Source organism: Thamnophis elegans, chromosome 3 (assembly GCF_009769535.1).
Source record: "Thamnophis elegans isolate rThaEle1 chromosome 3, rThaEle1.pri, whole genome shotgun sequence".
In the NCBI taxonomy this organism is placed as follows: Eukaryota; Metazoa; Chordata; class Lepidosauria; order Squamata; family Colubridae; genus Thamnophis; species Thamnophis elegans.
The window spans coordinates 88,117,654-88,137,449 of record NC_045543.1 but is presented as its reverse complement, the minus strand read 5'-3'; the positions used below and the strand labels follow the sequence as shown (position 1 = coordinate 88,137,449).

General features: G+C 39.9%; 1 protein-coding gene across 1 annotated transcript; it reads right to left on the bottom strand.

The window, feature by feature from the left end:
* Positions 1-6,477: 6,477 nt before the first annotated feature.
* S1PR3 (sphingosine-1-phosphate receptor 3) lies at positions 6,478-19,503 on the bottom strand. Its single transcript, XM_032214089.1, has 2 exons — positions 19,168-19,503; positions 6,478-8,557 (listed from the first exon to the last, which is right to left on the bottom strand). The coding sequence occupies exon 2, from the start codon at positions 8,429-8,431 to the stop codon at positions 7,271-7,273; it is 1,161 nt and encodes a 386-aa protein (XP_032069980.1). The 5' UTR covers positions 8,432-8,557; positions 19,168-19,503; the 3' UTR covers positions 6,478-7,270.
* Positions 19,504-19,796: the final 293 nt, after the last annotated feature.

Below are 19,796 nucleotides of genomic sequence, written 5' to 3'. Positions count from 1 at the left end.
GGTACTAGAATAATATGTTTTTAGGACTTCGGAATAGGGAAGCATTTAAAAAAAAAACACTGCTTAAAAGGATTTTCAGAAAAGTGTCTTTACTCAAAGTGTTCTCATTCCTTAACAGGAACACTGTTTGTGTACATATACACATGTCCCATTCTATATAGACATGGTAGATAGTTATATTTTTGAAGTCAATCTGCTGAAGACAACAACCATTTTTCTACTCTTCAGTGGAGTTTTAACAGAAGAAAAGATCTGAGTTGTGTGTGATTGTGAAGTTAGAATATACGTGTCACAAGTCTTGTTTCCTTTAGAAAATTAAAGCTAAAAAAAAGTAAGAAATGTAATATAATAAGCACAATAGTAGAAAGCAAACAGAAAAAAATGCAATGAACAAGCATCAGACAAAGGAAAATGACTCTGTGAGATAGTATGCCAACAAGAAATGTTATCCTGAATCAACTTTTTAACACATTCTTGTTTCTCAAGTAAATGATCATTTCCCCACACTTCAGATGTCTCATTTCAGTTTGTATATAACACTACTCCAGATTGTTTGCGATTTGTTTTGACTTTGACTTGATGTGATCTGTGTATGAAGTACATGCATTGAATTTTCTATTAATATGCTGTGTGAAATTACTTTGATTTAATAAAAGAGTGTTTAAGAGTGTTTTATTAGGCATGTAATTCTTCTTTTCCAGTCATGTCTAAAATTGTGTGCCCATCTTTTCCTACAAGAATATAATATGTGGTGGTAGGGGAAACATATGTAGTAGGGGGAAGGAGTGACTGTAGTAGGGGCAAGTGGTGTAGTGGTAATGTTATAACATTACAAAGTAGAATAAGGTTTCCTGTTTTTTCATCTGTTACTTATTTGGGGGTGGGGTGGGGTATATGAAGCTGGAAGCATAATAGTATTTTTAAGATTAAAATTAATAAAGGAAATAATAAAGAACATATTATCCTATCATAAGAATTTGGATTACTCAAATACATTTACTTCATAATTACATTTTTTTTCATATATTATAAATGTAATAGAAATCAAAAAAATTCCCACCCCACCCCAAATTGTGAAATTAATTGCTCTGAGGCTTTTAACAAAAATGTTGGATTGGTTCAATTAACGAAGGATAAGCCTATTGACAGCTATAAAAATAGAAAGTCACTCATGAGTCAATACTGTATACCTTCAATTGGATTGTGGTTTTGCCAACGAAACAGAAATTATTTGCCACTATCACCTTCTGGTCTTTGTTTGAAACTTCCCAGTCTAATCTACATCTTAGAATATAGATTACTGTTTACAGTCTAGAGCAGTGTTTCCTCAATGTTGACAACTTGAAGATGTGTAGACTTCAACTCCCAGAATTCCATGGACAGTCATGCGGGTTGGGTAATTCTGGTCGTTAAATTCCAGACATCTTCAACCTGCCAAGTTTGAGAAACACTGTTCTAGACGGGTTTTGGTGGTTTCTCATCCAAGGAGCAACCCATTTAATTTTTTCCAATATCTGCAGATCCATGCTCTGACTTTTAGATCTATAAATGACTTTAATTGACAACACTTCCTTTAACAGAAGCAATATTAAATCTCTAAATTCTAAGGAGTGGGAGAACCTGGGGGCAGAATTAAAAGAGGGATAAGCCTAGAATCCCTATGTAGGCACAAGTGAACTAAGTCCAACCTCCCCTGAATTCTGTTGATCCTTATCTAACGCCAAGCAGATGCTCACCGTTAGTTGAGAAGATTCCTGTGCATAGGCATGATTAGCAATAAACTGATTTAACTGGACCTTCATGTGTGGATTTGATCTTTCATGCCTGACCTGTAGATCTTCTAGAGGCATTTGTTACTTGAAGTGAGTTCTGACTTAAATGGTCTCAAGCAGTTTGCAATTCATCTTCACAAAGCTAAGATTAACACTTCTTTCAGGTATACACAACAAAGAATTTTCTGGCACCTTAAAAGCATGCAGTTCAAGGATTCTTTTTGGATCAGCTGCATAACTAATAGCCTAAGAAGAAATATATTAATTTAATTTAGGTGGATTAATCAGATTCCTGATGCAGGAATATCTATATCATGCCAATAACTGTCTTATGAATGGTTGCCATTGGGAAGATAATTATAAGTGTCTGCTGTATTTTTGGAATTTCAATTCCCAAAGAGTTTGTACATTTAAAACAAGTGCAATTCTCTCTATATCTATAGCCACTTTTGTATTGTCTGGAAATCACGGGGGCCAAAAAAAAAAAAGGTTTTACTTTCTATGATGTCAATATTTACCTCTTAATGCTATGTATTTGTAGCAAGGTCAAATTAAACAAATCTTACAAAAAGTCATTTCCAGTTTGGAAAACTAACATCTGGAGAAGATAACTGAATGGTCCTCCTTGCTAGCAGCCCAGCTGGCAGAAAGTGGTCTCTTCATGAGCTATATTACCATTTGAACAATAGTATTTTGTCTCCAACTTATTTCAGAAAAAAAAACCATAATTTCTTACAGAGACTTTTAAATTGGAGACTGATGAAATATAGCTTATGATTCAAATCGCTTCACAAAGAACAGCTGTTAACCATCCTAGGCAGTTTCTAAAAAAGAAAGAAAAGCATAAAACAAGACTCTTGGCTACTTTTGAATGGGAGGGAGTTGAATATAAGAAACATGATTTTCCTGCCCACAATTTCAGCAAACTGCAAATCTGAAAGATTCAATTTTTCATTAAAAATAAAAACTATATCTGCTTTTATCTATACATTTTTCTTGATAATTACTTTGTACTGATGACATATCAAATGGGTACTTAAAATTGTGTGCAAATGCAATATTACAGCTTTCTTTGAATTTATACTTTCCAGATGTGTAATATTAGATCTTTGTCATCTAAGATTACAAATCATTTGGCTGAACAGGAGGGGAAAGTAAGAATTCACAAATTGAACTCATTAATAAAAATTCTGGAGCTCTTCTTCAAAATAGAAATAAAGAATACTGACTTTTTCAAGTAAGTATAATTCTAAATAATGTAATGGAGCTGTTCTAATTATCTGATTTAATATTATTTTATTGAAACATTGCTTCAAATGCAAGATCATTGTCAACTAGCAATTTGTCTCCTCCATTTCCATAATATGTACTTTCCTGTTCAAAATAAACAGTTCCAAACCTTTGAATCACCAGAAGCACATTAAAAAGTATCACATCCAATTCTCAAACCAAACTTGGAGTACTAATTTATAATATTACTTTCTCAGAAATTCAGCATTGCCAATCAAATAATGATCTCAAATTAGACTTAGTACTGCCGTTTGCCAATTGACTGTGCAATGCATAGTCTAAGAAATGTAAACTAGTTTTTATATTCTGAAGTTTTAACTTGACCTGGAACATATAGAACAAGATAGACACCATGGTGTCCTCTGAATATTTTGATCCCAGTATCCTTGACCATTGGCTGTGTATACTGAGAACGATGAAATTAATTCTAAACATCTGGAGGATATCAGATAATGCCAGCTTTACAACTGGAAGAAACCAATGGTCTAAACCCTTTTTAGTCAATATAGTGTAGTAATTAAGGTGTTGTACTTGGACCAGGGAGATCCAGGTTCAGGTTTATCCTCAACCATGGAAGTTTATTTAGTAATTTGGTAGCAGTTATTGTATCTCAGACTACCGAAAGAAATTATGGAGAAACAAAAGTGAAATTTGCAGAGGAAAGCTGTAAGTCTAATTAGTAAAATGGTAAATAAATAAAGCAAAAGCTTCTTGTAAAAGATCCGTTTTCTGGGACACTGTACTACAGCAGAAATGTTCAGGAAGGCTTCATGAAATGATAACAATTATCCAATCTGTTGCTCAGGAACATGAACCAGTGAGAAATAGTCCTTTGGTAAACGTATCCAGAGTAATGATGACATCCAATCAGTGCAGGGTTTGGTATTTGCTAGATTACTGTATGTGAAGTTGGAAATCTGAAGGATTTCTCCCTCCTCGTTAGAAAATCAGCAATGAGTTTTGTTTTGCATCTCATCTATCACTGCAGCCTTGGCTTGACTGCACAAAGACAGAACCATTTTCTTGCTACCCGTTTTTACAGGATAGCTGTTGCTCATGACATTTTGTGGGCTGTGCAGATTGATGGGTGGACACACTTGGCTTTAGGAAAAGTCTGACTGACTCAGACAGTCTCCTGTTCCTTGCCAGCATTTCAAGATGTATTTGACAGTCTTATCTGCTCTCGCCCTTCCTGTCTCATTTTTCTGTCATCATTTAGAAAGAGAAGGGCTTGTTTCTTGCTCTTCGATTTTGATTCATATCTATAACTCTTAATTTTTTTCCCAAAGAACCCATCTAAAGAAGAGATATATTCGAAAGGAATAGCATTCAGATCTCCCTCATGGCATGCAAGCAATATGAAATGCTTGCACGGTGGAAGCAATTTCCATATGTAGTGGTCACCAGGCATGGACAGGACTTGGCTCATTGTTGACTGTATGATTTGATAGGCTTTGCTGTGGTTCCGATCCCAGACTGGGTTGGATCTAGTCCGAGGGAAGAATTCAGGCATCACACTTTCCCCTGACAAATTTTTTAAGACAGGCTCTATGAAATTGGCCGATTCTATCAATTCATGGCATTTCTCTGAGAAATATTATATTTTCCAGATGGATTGTGGAACAGCAATTCATTATGGCATATATTTAAGGAAATGTCTAAGCCTCATGGAGAGCTGTTACCGGTGTAGAGAGTAAAGAAGTTGACCTTGACAAAAATAGGCCGGATCTATTAACAAAACAATGAGGAGAAAAACAAGGCTTAAGTCCAAAATAAGCACAGAGTATATACAGGGAATCCTTGGCTTATAACCATAATAAAGGACCAGAATTTCTGTTGCTACAACCTTTCTTTTTTTGCTGTGGTTGTTAAGCAATCACTGCAGTTGTTAAGTGAATCATGCAGTCATTAAGGAAAATCACCTTCCCCCATTGACTTTGTTGTCAGAAACGGGCTGGGAAAATTGTGTATAAACAACCCTCACAATGCTACAACCATCATAAATACATTGTGGCTGCCAAATGCCCAAATTTTGATCATAATAAGTAGAAATGCTGTCATGGTCATAAGTGCAAGGATCAGTTGTTAAGTCAATTTCTTCAATGCTGCAACTTTGAACAGTCATTAAATGAAAGGTTGTAAGCTGAGGACTACTTGTATAAAGGGCTTAGGCAGATAAGCCTAAGAATAGATTAATGTATAGGAAGACCCCAACAAGGAACATTTCAATGTAATGTAGAGATTTCAATTTGAGCCTAGATATAACTGCCAAGGAGCGTCAACAGTGAAGTATGATTTGTGATTTGTATATCTTTCTCTAAGTAGCAACAATTTTCCTGTGCTTTGTCTTTTCCTGATTTTGGGGAGGATCACATCATTTCCAATAGACCATTTATCTGGTTCGGTTTTAAACAACAATAGTGCAGACCTATTTCTCAATCTGTAACATTCTTCCCAAATAGTAAAAAAATCAAAACCCACATCAAAATATATGTAGGTGAAATATGCATGAAATTCCAAGTCACATGTTTTAATTTTATCATTGAACTACATTAAATAATAATAAAAAAACTATTTTAGTGAAAAACAATGATTATGCGTTTTTTTATATATATACAGAAGAATACAGAAATGGCTTCTAGTCACAACTGCTGATTTGCACTGGAAATTTGCACCGGTAAATGCAAGACTGATTACTGGATTAACTGAGCATCTATTTTCTATCTCACAAAACTTACATAAAGATGTTTTCTTCATTTACTTAAAAAATATTTGAAGATTACATGTTCACAGTACTTGTTACAATAAAAAGTTATATTATATACAGACTAGCATATTATAATGCCATATAATGTAAACCTATGCCACACAGCAGGCATAATAAAAAGAAAACAAATACAAAGAAAAACAAAGGTTGGTGCCCCAAATTAAAATCCCTCTTTTTCCTCCCTAGGATGCCTTGATTGGTGTACTTCAACACAACAAATGCTGGGCCTGCAGCTGTTTATCAGTCCTGGCAAAATAAACCACCGCATTCTAACTTAAGCCCTGATTTCTTGATATAACACATCTCAAAATAGATGAATAAATATTTGTGAAAATGTTAACAGAAATCAATAACATTGCAGCCTGGATAGAATAAGGTAAAGGAAAAGGTTCCCCTCACACATATGTGCAAGTCATTCCCGACTCTGGATGGTGGTTTTCATCTCCGTTTTAAAGGCGAAGAGCCAGTTCTGTACGAAGACATCTCTGTGATTGTGGCCGGCATGATTAAATGCCGAAGGTGCATGGAACACTGTTACCTTCCCACCAAAGGTGGTTCCTATTTTTCTATTTGCATTTTTACATGCTTTTGAACAGCTAGGTTGGCAGAAGCTGGGACAAGTAACAGGAGCTCACTCCATTACGCGGTGCTAGGGATTCGAGCTACCAACTTTTCTGATTGACAAGCTCAGAGTCTTAGCCACTGAGCCATTGCATCTCTTCTGGATAGAATATCTGTATATTATTCACCTTAAACTGCAGGATAGGGAAAGTTTTGTCTCCTGCGGCCAATGAACAGTAACAGTGGAGAAGGGCGTTTTGTACACATATGCAACCAGCTGACCAGCCATCATTATGAAATGATTTCGCATTTTTCCCAGACTGCTTGCTGAATGACTGTGACATCACAGAATGTTTATAAGTGTTTCTATTACGGAAAAAGTAAGCCAGTCATATAGATGCTAAATTGTCCAGGCACTCTCTTAAGTCCTAAACATTGATTCCAGACGGATGTAGGCTGAGGAAGACTCTGCTAGGGTCCTGTAAGGGCTTCCACAGTTGCCTTTTGTAACATAAGAAGTGAATTTCATGTAGTGCTTTTGAGTAATCAACAGCCATTCCTACCTTGTTTCTCTAGTAAGTACACTTTTTCATTTGAATTGCATCAAGAATGCAATGTCAGGGGTAGCGCTTTTTTTTTTTCTTCTTTACACAATCCTCACGGGAACTAGAAGAGGCAGCCAAACCTTTCCTAAATCAGTTGGTGAAGGCCTAAAGCTCAGTGCTCAAAATAGGCACTTTGAATTAAGCAGCGGTCTCAAGTTTGCCCTTCCTATGAGTTAAGTGCAGGAAACTCCACTTAAAAACTACAACAACCCCTTTCTCTTTGGCTCTGTAAAAGCCACAGCACAAGAATCATTGAAGTGCCCAGTCAGCAGATTTCACTTGCAGACATTTCCATTATAAAACGGAGGTTTATTCTTTTCGGTGATGTACGACAAATTTTTTGTTTTCAGAAAGTCATCGTTCAGTTTTGGAGTGTTGTTGCCGCTGCTGGATTTGCTTCGACTCTGATCCGGGGTGGGCTGGATAGGCAAAGACATGGCAACATTGTTCTTCACCAAGCAACCACACACCAGGCGAAAGAAGGCCCGGCGCATGTCTTTGCTTGCCAGCGTATAGATGACGGGATTCATGGCTGAATTGAGGACCGCTAAAGCTATGAAGCCATCTTCTTGATACAAAACTGAGCACTCTTTCACTTTGCAGGCGACGTCAATCAGCAACAAAATGAACAGGGGAGACCAGCAGGCAATGAAAACCCCAACCACAATCACAACAGTCCTCAGCAATGCCATGGACCTCTCTGAGTTGTTGTGGTTGGTGACATTCCGACTGCTTGATTTCACCAAGATGTAAATGCGGGCATAGAGGATTACAATGGCCACTAGGATGGCTATGAAGATGATGGTGCAAAATGCCACGTATTTCTTGGAGTACAGTGGTAAAATGGTGGAGCAGTCTCTTAAATTGCCAATACAGTTCCAGCCAAGGATGGGCAAAGCTCCCAGAGAAAGAGAGATAAGCCAGCATGTTCCAATAAGCAGGAAAACCCTGTACTTTTTATTGGCATCGTATGGCCTCATTTTGATCATGGTCAAATGCCGTTCTATAGCAATAGCTAACAGGCTGAGTGTAGAAGCGCCCAGTGCCACAAACATGCTGCCTTCCCGAACAAACCAGATCGTGGAAGACAAAGTCAAAGTTTTGTTTCCTGACATCAGAATGTTCACTTTGTAAACTATTCCCGCCAACAGGTCACAAAGGGCCAGGTTGCCAATAAAAAAATACATGCGGTTGTGAAATCGGTTGTTCTTCCAAATGGCAATCAGCACCATTAGGTTCTCCAGGATGATAAAGCCACAGATAATGAGAAGTGCAATGATGGTCAATTTTTTTTCTTTTCCACGGCTCAGCTTTCCAGTATAATTGTAGTGAAGTACGATCACTGGGTCCACAACTTCATTTTCCGGAAAGAATAAGAAACTAGGGGGCGCTGTGCTAACAATAGCCATGACTTGAGAGTGATGCACTTTAAACATCAAGAAACTTTTGTTCTAATTGTTTTCCACCAGGGGGAGCTCACGCCACAATCTTTAGAGCGTGGCTCTTTAAAGATGTCTCCAAGCTGATTGCATCTCAGCATCTTCAGGCTCGGCTGCCAGGACCTTTAAAAAGAAGTAAAAGACAATGTTAGTCCTTAGGCTTCCTGAATCTCATGTTGTAACAAAGTAGGAACAGGAAACTCTCCTTTAAACAGAGAGCAATCAGATCCTCAAGGCAAAGGAGATACAGGTGAGGCTACTATTATCAAACAGGTGAGGTTTCTATTATAAAAGACTTTCCATATCAAATACATTGTCACTGTGCCAAAAAAGGCCAAGTTCATTTTATATCATCACATAGGACTGAAAAACGGGAGCAAGTTATTACATATTAAGGGGAAGGGCAGAATTAGTGTAGGAATGAATTTCCAAGCAATGATTTTCACAGAAAACGAAACAAAACAAGATACAAGTTAAAATATAGATACAATTGTAGACACAGGGCAGCACTGATTTGATATTTATTGACTGAAATTAAAATATTAGATGGTATTATCATCTTCTCTTCTACCCTGCCACAGTCCAGAGTCATCTGCCTAGAATTCAAGGCCTGTTAAATTAGTTGAGCACAAGAGAGAAGCAATGCCACAAGGACATCTCATTTCTGGCAGTAATGATGCATTAATGGTAAAATCACAACCTCTTCATTTTTACCCTTTCAAAACACCCAAAATGTGCTGTCTGAACTTGTCAGGCTGTGCCTAATTATAGAACTGGTCCTGACTGCAACTGTCTGAAATGGCATCTTAAATGAGTAACAGACTGCAATCCAATACAAACTTTGCCTGGGAAAATGTTGCATAGAACTTGAAATAGAATTCCTTCACTTCATAGGAAAAATACTTCCTGCTGAAGCATCCAATTTCTCTCCCCTCTACTTCTTGTTTCTTAACCGCCCCCTCTTCTGCACATTCCTGATCTGATCTCTTCCTCTCCCTTTTATTAGACAGACACACTTCAATTGTATTCTTTTTGTAAAAGAAAAGGGCAGCACCACTTGTAGCATCCTCTAGACCAGGGGTGCCAAACTCAAGGCCCCTGGGCCAGATCTGGCCTGCAGCATGCTTAGATCTGGCCTGCGGGCCACCTGGAAACAGTGAAGGACTGGCCCATGGTGCCTCTGCCAATGAAAATGAAGCTCAGGAGGGCTTTGTGCAGCCTTCCTGAGCTCCATTTTCACTGGCAGAGCGCTTGGGCCACCACAGGCTGGCCATGCCCCCTGGTCACGCCCTCACCCCCGAGGTCAAACACAACCCTGATGAAGCCCTCAATGAACTCGAGTTTGACACCCCTGCTCTAGACAATGCGGCAATGAATCCCTATCCAGTGATTCAGCTTTCACAGCAACACTAGTTGTAATTAGAAAATCCATCTAGTTAAAGGCCATCTTATTAGTATTTTTTGCTGACAATCCAGTACTAAGCACAGATAATAGACTGAAAATTGCACAGTACTTAGATTTCACAGTTATCTTAAGAAAGAAGTTCAGATATTACCGTATATCAGATGTAACATCTGAAGAGATCCAGTCAACATACACTCTTCCAAAGCATATTGATCGATGCAGTCCAAAAAGATAATATATTATTCCGATTGGGCTTTTATGGATGGTCATTGCCATCTCTCATGGTTACTTACATTTTCAATCTGTCCAACAACAAAACTCATCTAAGCCAATTATATAAAAGTAAAGAATGAAACACAACAAACAAGTGGCCATGATTTGCCTCAAAGTGATACTCCATGCTATGGAATCACTGATAATGTTTTTCTTGGCTCAGCCAAGATTATCACCATGCATCCAAAGCTGGGGGAGGGGACCCAGAACTGTAGGATGCTCTTTAGAGCACAGAGAGAGTCATGTGGCTTTGTGAAACAACTGTACCTTTTCAAACTTTGCAGAGAAAATTAAAGAAAGAAATGAACTATTAGGCAAGCCATTACAGCACTCTATAGTCATTTAAAAATTACAACTCCACATTATTATTATTAATCGCACAGTCAGCCAGATGTTCAGTCTGGACTTGGCATTTTTGTCTACCTATTGAGTTCTTACCAAGGACCTGGGATAGGCAAATCTGGATGTTTGATGGTGTTACAGACATCATCGCAGGATGGAAGTAGTTCCAAGTACAGCTGCCTTCTGCAATTGACTGATGGTAAATTTGTCAATGCCTATGGTGTTCAAGTGGTGCTCTAGTTGTTTTGGGACTGCACCCAAGGTGCTTATTACTATTGCTACTACCCTTGTTTGCCCTTGCAATAGTCGTTCAATTTCTACTTGTATGTCTTTGTATTTTGATTATTATTATCATTATTATTATTACATTTATATTTCCGCCTATTCACCCAATAATCAAATTTGAAATGATTAGATGAATAGGACAGTCTTCATTTTAAAAAACCCTCATTATTGCATCACCTGACCTCCTTGAAGAGGTCTCCCCTCAGGCAGGTTCTTCTTCCTTCACCTTGAAGCCACTGAATGCATTTCAGTCAACCAAGAGTGTCCAAGGATCGTGACTTCTTTAGCAACTGAGGGGTTTTTTTTTTTGACCAGGGAACATTTCTCCCTACTGTTAGTGAATCAGGTCAAAAATGCTGAGCCACTAATGAAATGCTTGAGAATTGACAAAGTATGCCAGGAAGACTACTGACATAAAATTGAGATTTGGCATTGGAGCAGACTCTTTCCTAACCAGTCTGACAACTTATTCTACCCTTCTCTTGCACTGAAAGGCTTACGTTGGTTAGGAAATGCCCCGTATGCTTCCAAAAGCTCTTTTCACAGCATGCATTGGCTTGTTAAATAATTAAAATTAAATACGATCGTTATCTAGCTATTCTTTACTATTATATTATATTAGAAATTATAATTCGGTGGCAACTTGCAGAGAAACCCTGGGGTTGACTTTGAAAAAATATACAGCTCTGGCATGGAAGTTGTTTTTACATAAAAATCAGAGTCAAAGTAAAAGGAGAGTGGATGTTCATACAATTCCAGCACACAGATTTATTAACGCTGTATTGACATTTCTAATATCAGATCAATATTAGTTGACATGGCCTCTGTGGCTTACCATTGCACCATGTACAAAGCCTATGCACCAGCATTGTCCTGCTAGTAATGTGGTCATTACTAGCAGACATCCATATTCATTTTTAAGCACGAGTCCTGCTGCAAAAAATAGGAGTTTGCAGTGTTTCTTGCATATGGGGAAGGTTTGCAACCATTGGGGGGATGCTTGGCTCCCCGCCTTCCCTTCTTGGCTGATCAGTCCTAGAGGAGATCAACCCAGAGTGCTCTTTAGAAGACCAGATCCTGAAGATGAAACTTAAATACTTTTGCTACCTAATGAGATGGAAGGACTCACTAAAGAAGAGCCTAATGCTGGGAAAAATTGAGGGCAGAAGAAGAAGGGGGCGACAGAGAATGAGGTGGCTGGATGGAGTCACCAAAACAGTAGGCGTGAGCTTAAATGGATTCCAGGGGATGGTAGAGAACAGAAAGGCCTGGAGGAACTTTGTCCATGGGGTCACGATGCGTCAGACACAACTTCGCAACTAACAACAACAAGGGAGAAGACAGCCAAATTACAGATTGAAAGAAAGAACTCCCCAGCAGGAGAATGAATATGCAATATGTTGAGCAGAAAAAGAGGGTTGCGATTGTCTTTCTTTTATGACTGACTAAGACACCTTCCCTGAAGGTGAAAACAAACTGTTGGCATTCCTACAGACTTCTAACACGGTAAACAGGAGGCTCCCGTTGCCTCCTAACAACTGTAAATAATTAGATCTGCCCATTCAAGCCTATACAGAACATTCAGAAAGTGGAGGTAATAGCAAGAGTGGAAGCACAAATGTTGGTTGCTGGAAGGGAAAAAGAGAATTCGTTTGAAGGGGAGCAAGTAAGGCTTTGATCCCTCTTTTTCAACTCCCAAATATATTTTTATATATTCAGATTCAGCTACTGGCAGCCCTGGGATGCTATTTGCAAACTCAGAGTTGGGGGATGGAGGGAAAGAGAACTGCAGAGAAAAATGCAGAAATGGAAAAAAAAAGGGACTTGCCAACAAGCTACTTTGGCCCACAGATGGAAGTTTTGCTTACCAGTTTGCTTGTCTTCTATATAGTTGCTGGTGGCAATAAAAAAAACTCCCAATATAGCTAAAAGATCCAGTTTCCTAGATCCCAACTTTGCTATTTTTCCAGTAGTTCTTATAAGGAGCTTCAGCTAAGTTACTAATTACCAAACACAACACACTTTGCTGCTGTTCCAATATTTATGCAAACATAGCAGTTTGAAAATCAGAAAACTACAAGTGGAGAATTTTGCTTGAGGCTGACCTGGAATCATTACTATTGTCCAAACAAAAGTCAGGCTTAATACATAAAAATCTCTCCACCAGTTCTCCGCAATTTGGGCACTCTGGATACACTTCCAAGAATTTCCAACAAGCAAGGAAGGCTTCAAGTTGAAAAAAGCAAAGCTGATTGCTAGAACCTGACAAAACTATGGGAGGGCCTCTTGTTTAAACCCTCTGTTGGATAAGAACAGTTAAATATGTCAGCAAAACAAGTATGTACTCGATTTCATTATGAAACATGATCTGACTCAGTGGACTAAGGCTAAGAAAGTAACTCGGAGCTAATATTACTCTCTGGGTAAGAGAGTTAGGCTAGATTACATAGACCTTGGGAAATCCCACCATACTTCAAAGCTCATTGGCTGATCTTAAGCCAATCGTTATCTCCCTTACTAATTTATTACACAGGGATATTGTGAAGATAAGATATGGGTTGGGGAACCACGTAGGGCATTGTGAATGCTTTGGAGAAACAATAAGACGAGATAATAAGAGTATCTCCTGATAAAATACTAAGTGTATATTTCCACGGCAGAACAAATCTTCATCAGATAATTGCTAAGTTATACAGTCCTATTTATACATTGATTCCCTCCTCCTTTTTTCCTTGATAAACACAACAATGGAAAACGTCCAATCCAACTGCCTTTAAACCACTTCACTGCACCAGAATGAATCAGATCCACAAATGGTACGTTTTACACAAGAAAACAGCACGTACTTTCAAGGTCTATGGAGATGCTTAATCATCCAGGTCATAATTGTCTCAAAGGTGCTTTTTTCAAAAGTCAACTGGGCGTTGCCCTTTGGGGTTTTTTTTTTCCTTTGAAAATGTTTCACTTCTCATCCAAAATAGCTTCTTCAGTTCATTCCAAGACAATATCGTATGTAAGCATTTACGGTGAGACATGCCAGACAGATAGTTGCTGATCACACACCAAATCATAAATTTAATACTATCCTATATTTGGCACATTGTAGCAGATTTTTCTATTGTTTATTAATTTGTTGGCTGTTCTATGAAAAATAATTTCATACCGATCAAAGGAATGTAGGCCAAAGTAATATACATAGAGTCTTTTGTCCAGCAGTTTCAATCCTTGTCCTTAAATGCATGGATAATCAGCCCGCAGCCCTAGAGTAACATACTGTATATGCTGCCTATATATTAATTTCAGAGTGAGAGTTAGCAGAAAGAAGAAAAAGAGGGGCATATGGGAGAATAACTATCCTCACCCATTTTGGGTTACAGCCAACATTTGCTGCTTGCTTCAGCCCCGTCCATCATATGTGCCTCTGGAAGGCATTATCTATTCCAGACATGTCTTTCTTCACGCAGAAAATTGGAAAGGATGGGCAGAGGCAATCTGGAAAATACATTCTTACAGATTCCCATATCCAGGGGCCCAAGACAATAAAGCATCTCATGTAAACTTTATGCTGGAAACAAATAGCAGGGGGATATAAGAGGAACCTTTAAAATCTTCTCCCCCCCCCCCCTCTCTCTCTCTCTCTCTCTCTCTCTCTCTCTCACACACACACACACACACACACACACACACACACACAGACACTCAAATATCCTGCCTTTGCCTACTTTTGGATTGTAGTCCTTGAAGAAATGCTGTTTTAAAGTCTGCTATATATACTATATTGCCAAAAGTATTTGCTCACAACTGAGTCTGATTATGTGGATGGGTGAGCAAATACTTTTGGCAATATAGTATGTGAATCGGCTTGCTGTAATTTAATTTTTATTTCAATTTTTCGATCTTTTTCATCGCGTTGTGATGACGTCACATACGCGATTTCGTCAACCGCGCTTTTGTGGAATGCGGTTTTGACGGGTCACGTCCTTAACACACTGGAACTCCAGTACCTATGACTTTTACTACTACTACTACTACTACTACTACTACTACTACTACTATTACTACTACTACTTGCATGTCACCTCTGATTGTAATGATTACTTTACTGTTTACAAATGGAAACAGTTAATCTAAAGGACTACCAGGCAAAGCGGATACTTCTATTATTTTGAATAGGAACCTATGAGAGATGATATCAGTATCAGGTTCAAAGCCCTAATGTATATTATTAAGATATATCACATATGTATATCAGAAGGCTTCCACCTGGTAATGACGCCATCAAGCAATTCCTCTAGAAACTGAAAGGGTTGTGTAGATCTGGCTGTTTTGAATGCCTTCCAGAGACTCATTGATTGATCTAAATTATCTAACTGATATCAGAAAGTTCCAAGAAGGTGTCAACATGTCTTCCCTTAGATGTGCACTAATTACTTCAACCAACGCATGTTTGTCATAATTCTTAAAATTATGGCTCTTGTGCACCCAGAGGTATGTGTCTGGAATGCTCCACATTTCTGCAGTCATTTCCTATTGGTTTTCATTGCAGCCTGACCATGAGCAAGATGTATGCAGCATCTAGGTCAGGCCTGCATAGCATATGGCCTTCAGGCCACAAGTATCCCACGAAGCAGTCTTTGTGTGGCCTGCTGGCAATTTTTAGCAAGTAATAATTCCATTAACTCTGCTCCATTAGCTGCAGAGTAGCTGAATGGCACATCAACTATTTCTTTGCAGCTTGCAATGATTTTTAATGTATCAGTGTCATCCTGTCCCCTTTACAAGTTGTGCAGGTCTGATCTAGGTGATGGATTTGATGTGTTCCAAACTCCATTCACATATTTGATATCAGGGGCTGCCAATTGATTGGTTGTTAGCTGTCTGACAGGGATGCGTGTGAAATTAGATGATAGATAGACAGACATAGATGATAGATAGATAGACATAGATGACAGACAGACAGGTGTAAATACAGGCAGATGTAAGTACAGATAGACAGACAAACAGATTCTGCCTAAGTACCCCACTGTTTTTCATGACCAAGAATGGTGAAAATAGACAATGCAGGACTTGTAAAATGAATGCAAAATTAACAGCAAACACAATATTAGGTTTCCATAGTCAAGAAAGCAGTGAAATTACATCATCTGTAAAACAGGAAATTAAAAGCAGACCACCAGTCAATTCATGCACTGCAGCTCAATATCACTGGGATATACCAGCAAAAATAAGGTGATTTAGTTAAGATTATTGGGGGGTTTAGATTTGTATAAATATTTGTGAAGCTGAGGGTATGTATGGGCTGGCTGTTTGAAGAAAAGTGTTCTCATGTTCCTGAAGTCTAGCTGAAGTAATATTCTTTCCAGATGGTGGATGCATTGAAATTGGATCCTTACAAGAGGGAGATTGTGGGAAAGGGAGAGAATAGGAGAAGCAGTCCATGTACCTTTAAACCTTCTTCCCATAAGTCTGAACCCAGAGAGAGTCATGAAATCATGAGCGGAGGAGGAGTGTCCTTGCCAGGCACTCCAGATGCTGTCCCCTGATGCCCCTCTATTTTCCCCCTTGTCCTTTACTTCAGATGGAGAGGAAGAGAGGGAGCAGAAGGGAGTGTGAATATGGAAATGAACAAGTGGAGAAGTGCTTCAGATTTTGAACAAACTCAAAACTTCTTCTACTCATTAAAATCATGATCCCGTATCAGCCTGAAGAAAAGGACAGAGCAGCTTTATTGTATTTACTATCAGAAAGATGCTGTGCTTATGTTTATACGAGATTCCAGTCCGTATTCATTTTATTTCAGGCTACGTCACTCTGTTCTAGTTACAATACTCCACAGAGCAGTCCACAAATGAAATAATAGCTCTACACGCCGAATATGATGTCATGTGAATATTTTGACCTTGTATGATCTGTAACTGTCTGCCCAGCATGTTTCTGCTTGTCTGATAAAACAATGACCCAGGGAGACGATATGACATTTCAAACTGATCAACGAGTTGTTCTTGAAGCAAACCATTACAGAACTCCCCAGTTGCAATTTAATTTATTTTATAACATGCTGTATTTTATGCAAAAAGTCCATTTGTATGGGGAAGGAAGGAAGGAAGGAAGGAAGGAAGGAAGGAAGGATCCTTCCACCCAAAGACTTAATAGTGAGGTGGGTAGCCATATAAATTGTTTAAATAAAATAAATATTTGGATTGCCCTTTCTTGTAGATCAAAAGTGTGTATCCGATTAAATTCTCTTGCACAGAATATATATATATTCAATATATGATATTCAATAGCAGTATGCAGAAGTTGTGAATCTTCAGTTTTAATTGCTTGAAAAAAAAGTGGGGCTGCTTTAATTTGCAGCAGAGAGATACTGCCTAAAGTTCTTCTTCCAAATTAACTTTTGAAAGTCCATATATGCAGTTTTATGTCTGAAGTGGGAAGAGACTTAAATGTGATCAGTCTGGAATAGGAAAGAAATTAAGTGTGTTTATTTAGTAGTTAATTATATAGGAAAGGAGTTGAACTGTTAGTTACCATCCTTCAATTTCACTTTAAACCTTAAACCTTAAAGCAAAAAAAACCTTAAACCTTTAAGAGGCTCCATCTTTTTTCTGGATTTGACCTGCCCATTTCCAGAGTACTTTACGAAGGCCTGTCCAATCACTGGCTCAGTAGAAGCTGCATGTTTCTTTGCAAGCAAATGGCATTGGTTTGATTATGCATTGGATGACTGCCCATATTTTATTACCACATTTTGCTAAATTTACCATTACTTTAGAATTGCATCTCATATACTTCTGCTTATTTTCTTCCATTATACTTCCAGAGAACACAATGAGTACATTTTTGTTTTTTAGAAGCTATCTTCATAGAGATCTCCTCATTTCAAAGACTAGGCTGTTTCCTAAAAAAGTGCTTTTCTCTTCCTTGTACTCCAAACTTTTGAAATCTCAGCCGTTTCTTTAGAGCTATTTAATATGGCCATTTTAAAACCTTGCTGCAGTTATCCTAAATTCTGTCCATTTTTTGTGAATTTTTTTCCAAGATTTCCAGAGAAGATCCATGGGTGTCCTGAAAATGCATTCACCTGATCATACCAGAAGCAAATACAAAGAATGTTGAATTAGATCTAGAAGACTGGGGTTCAAGTCTGCCCTTCTGAGTAGTTTGAAGTCAGTCATATGCTTTCAGTCCAACCCACTTAGGCGGATCCTGCTAGGTATACTACCCTGAGCTGCCCTGGAGGAAAGGCGGGGTATAAATTCAGTACATGAACATTTTAACCAAATAAATGCACAAGCAAACTCCAAAGCAAAGGAGGAGAACAATGCCTCCTGGCTTAAAAACTGATGCTATAAATTAAATTTTCCCATCTGGCACTCTAATTCCCTGTCTTAATCCAACACTTTGGGAGGTGTTGGGTTGGGAATGGTTTATCCGATGCACAGTGCTATGATAATAATAATATTTTATTTCATCAAGCATGAATTAGATAACAGATATATGTATATACATAATATGAATATATGAAATGAATACCAATACAGGGGAATATTAGGACAGGGACGGTAGGCACACTGGTGTGCTTATGCACTCCCCTTAATCTCATGCTCATCTTCCCTGTTACTTTCATTGTTCGTTTATATTTCCCCAAAATTGTTTTGGGGGAAGTTTAGTTAGCCCGATTGTGTCGTCTGAATGTCGGATCATCAAAAGCTGGAAAGGCCAAGGGGACCCCCGCTAAGCCAGATGCCGATTGGGTCCTTGGTCTCTTCCCCGCATGAACGCGCTGCCGAGGAAGCTGCTCTGGATTAAGGCCCGTTAATGGGCGAGGGTCCCACCGCAACTTTTTAAAAAGGGGAGGAGTCTTCAAACCCACCCGCCACATAACGAAATGTGGAGATCGGTGATGGTGAACTGGAGTTCACTTAGAACCAGTGCCCAGCACAGCCCCGTCGTGAAGGGAGAATACAATTGTGGGTCCACCAAGTTCAAAAAGGGGACGAGGATCGGGGCCAGATGCCTTTTGTCGTTTTTGGCGACACGAGATGTGTAAACGGTCCCACCTCGTCCCCGTCACCAGCCGGGCTCTCCCCCCCCCCGCCACCAGCCCCAAATAAGCTTGCAAATCGCACGGCTGTGGCTTTGCGGGCGCATCGCCTTCTCTCTCTCTCTCTCTCTCTCTCTCTCTCTCTCTCTCTCTCTCTCTCTCTCTCTCTCTCTCTCTCTCTCTCTCTCTCTCTCTCTCTCTCTCTGTCTCTCTGTCTCTGTCTCTGTCTCTGTCTCTGTCTCTTGGCTCGCCTTCGCCCTTACAATTGCCCCATCGGTCCCACCCGATTCCCAAGCGACTCGTGCCAATTCGGATTGTGAGAGGCGAGGCGTCCCACCCCTTTCGCCCTTTAACTCCGCGCGGCGTTGCCTTCCCGCTCACCTGGCGTCCGCTCCTCTCCTTCCTTGCCCGCTCTTTGCCCGGCGCGCCTCATGCCGGCTGGAGGTTTGTTGGCGCCAAGCGCTCTGCTCTGCCGAGTCCCACTTTTGTGGGGCCAAAAGTTCCCGCTTAGCCAAGAGCGCAGCCGCAACGGGACGATCAGCGCCTCCCGACCGCGCCGTCCAGCCGAAGGAGAAAAAACTCCGCTGGCCGTGCTGCGAGCGGATGCCTCCCCCTCCTCTGCTGCTGCTCCTGCTCCGCCGCCTCCTCCTCTCGGCCTTGCGGGACTCCTCCCGCCGAACTCTCCTCGGCGACGAGTCCCGGTTCACACGCGCCGCCACATCCTCCCCTGTTCCCCGCTGAGCTGCCTCTACATTCTTTCTCCAGCGAGCCTTGTGTCCTCCAACGCACCTCCCACGGCAGCGGCAGCCCTCAGCTCCGCGCTCTTGCCAACTGCTCCTCTCCCAGCCAGGCTGCTCAAGCCGGATCCGCTGAGTGGGAAAGCAGTCCCGCTGTTCTCCAGCGAGCAGGACCTGTGAAGGTGGCCCATTTCTGGCCGATGGGTGCGCTCTTGCACCCTTGGCGGAGAAGGAGCTCGGCTGAATTCTCTGGGCTCGGCTTCTGAGTCAATG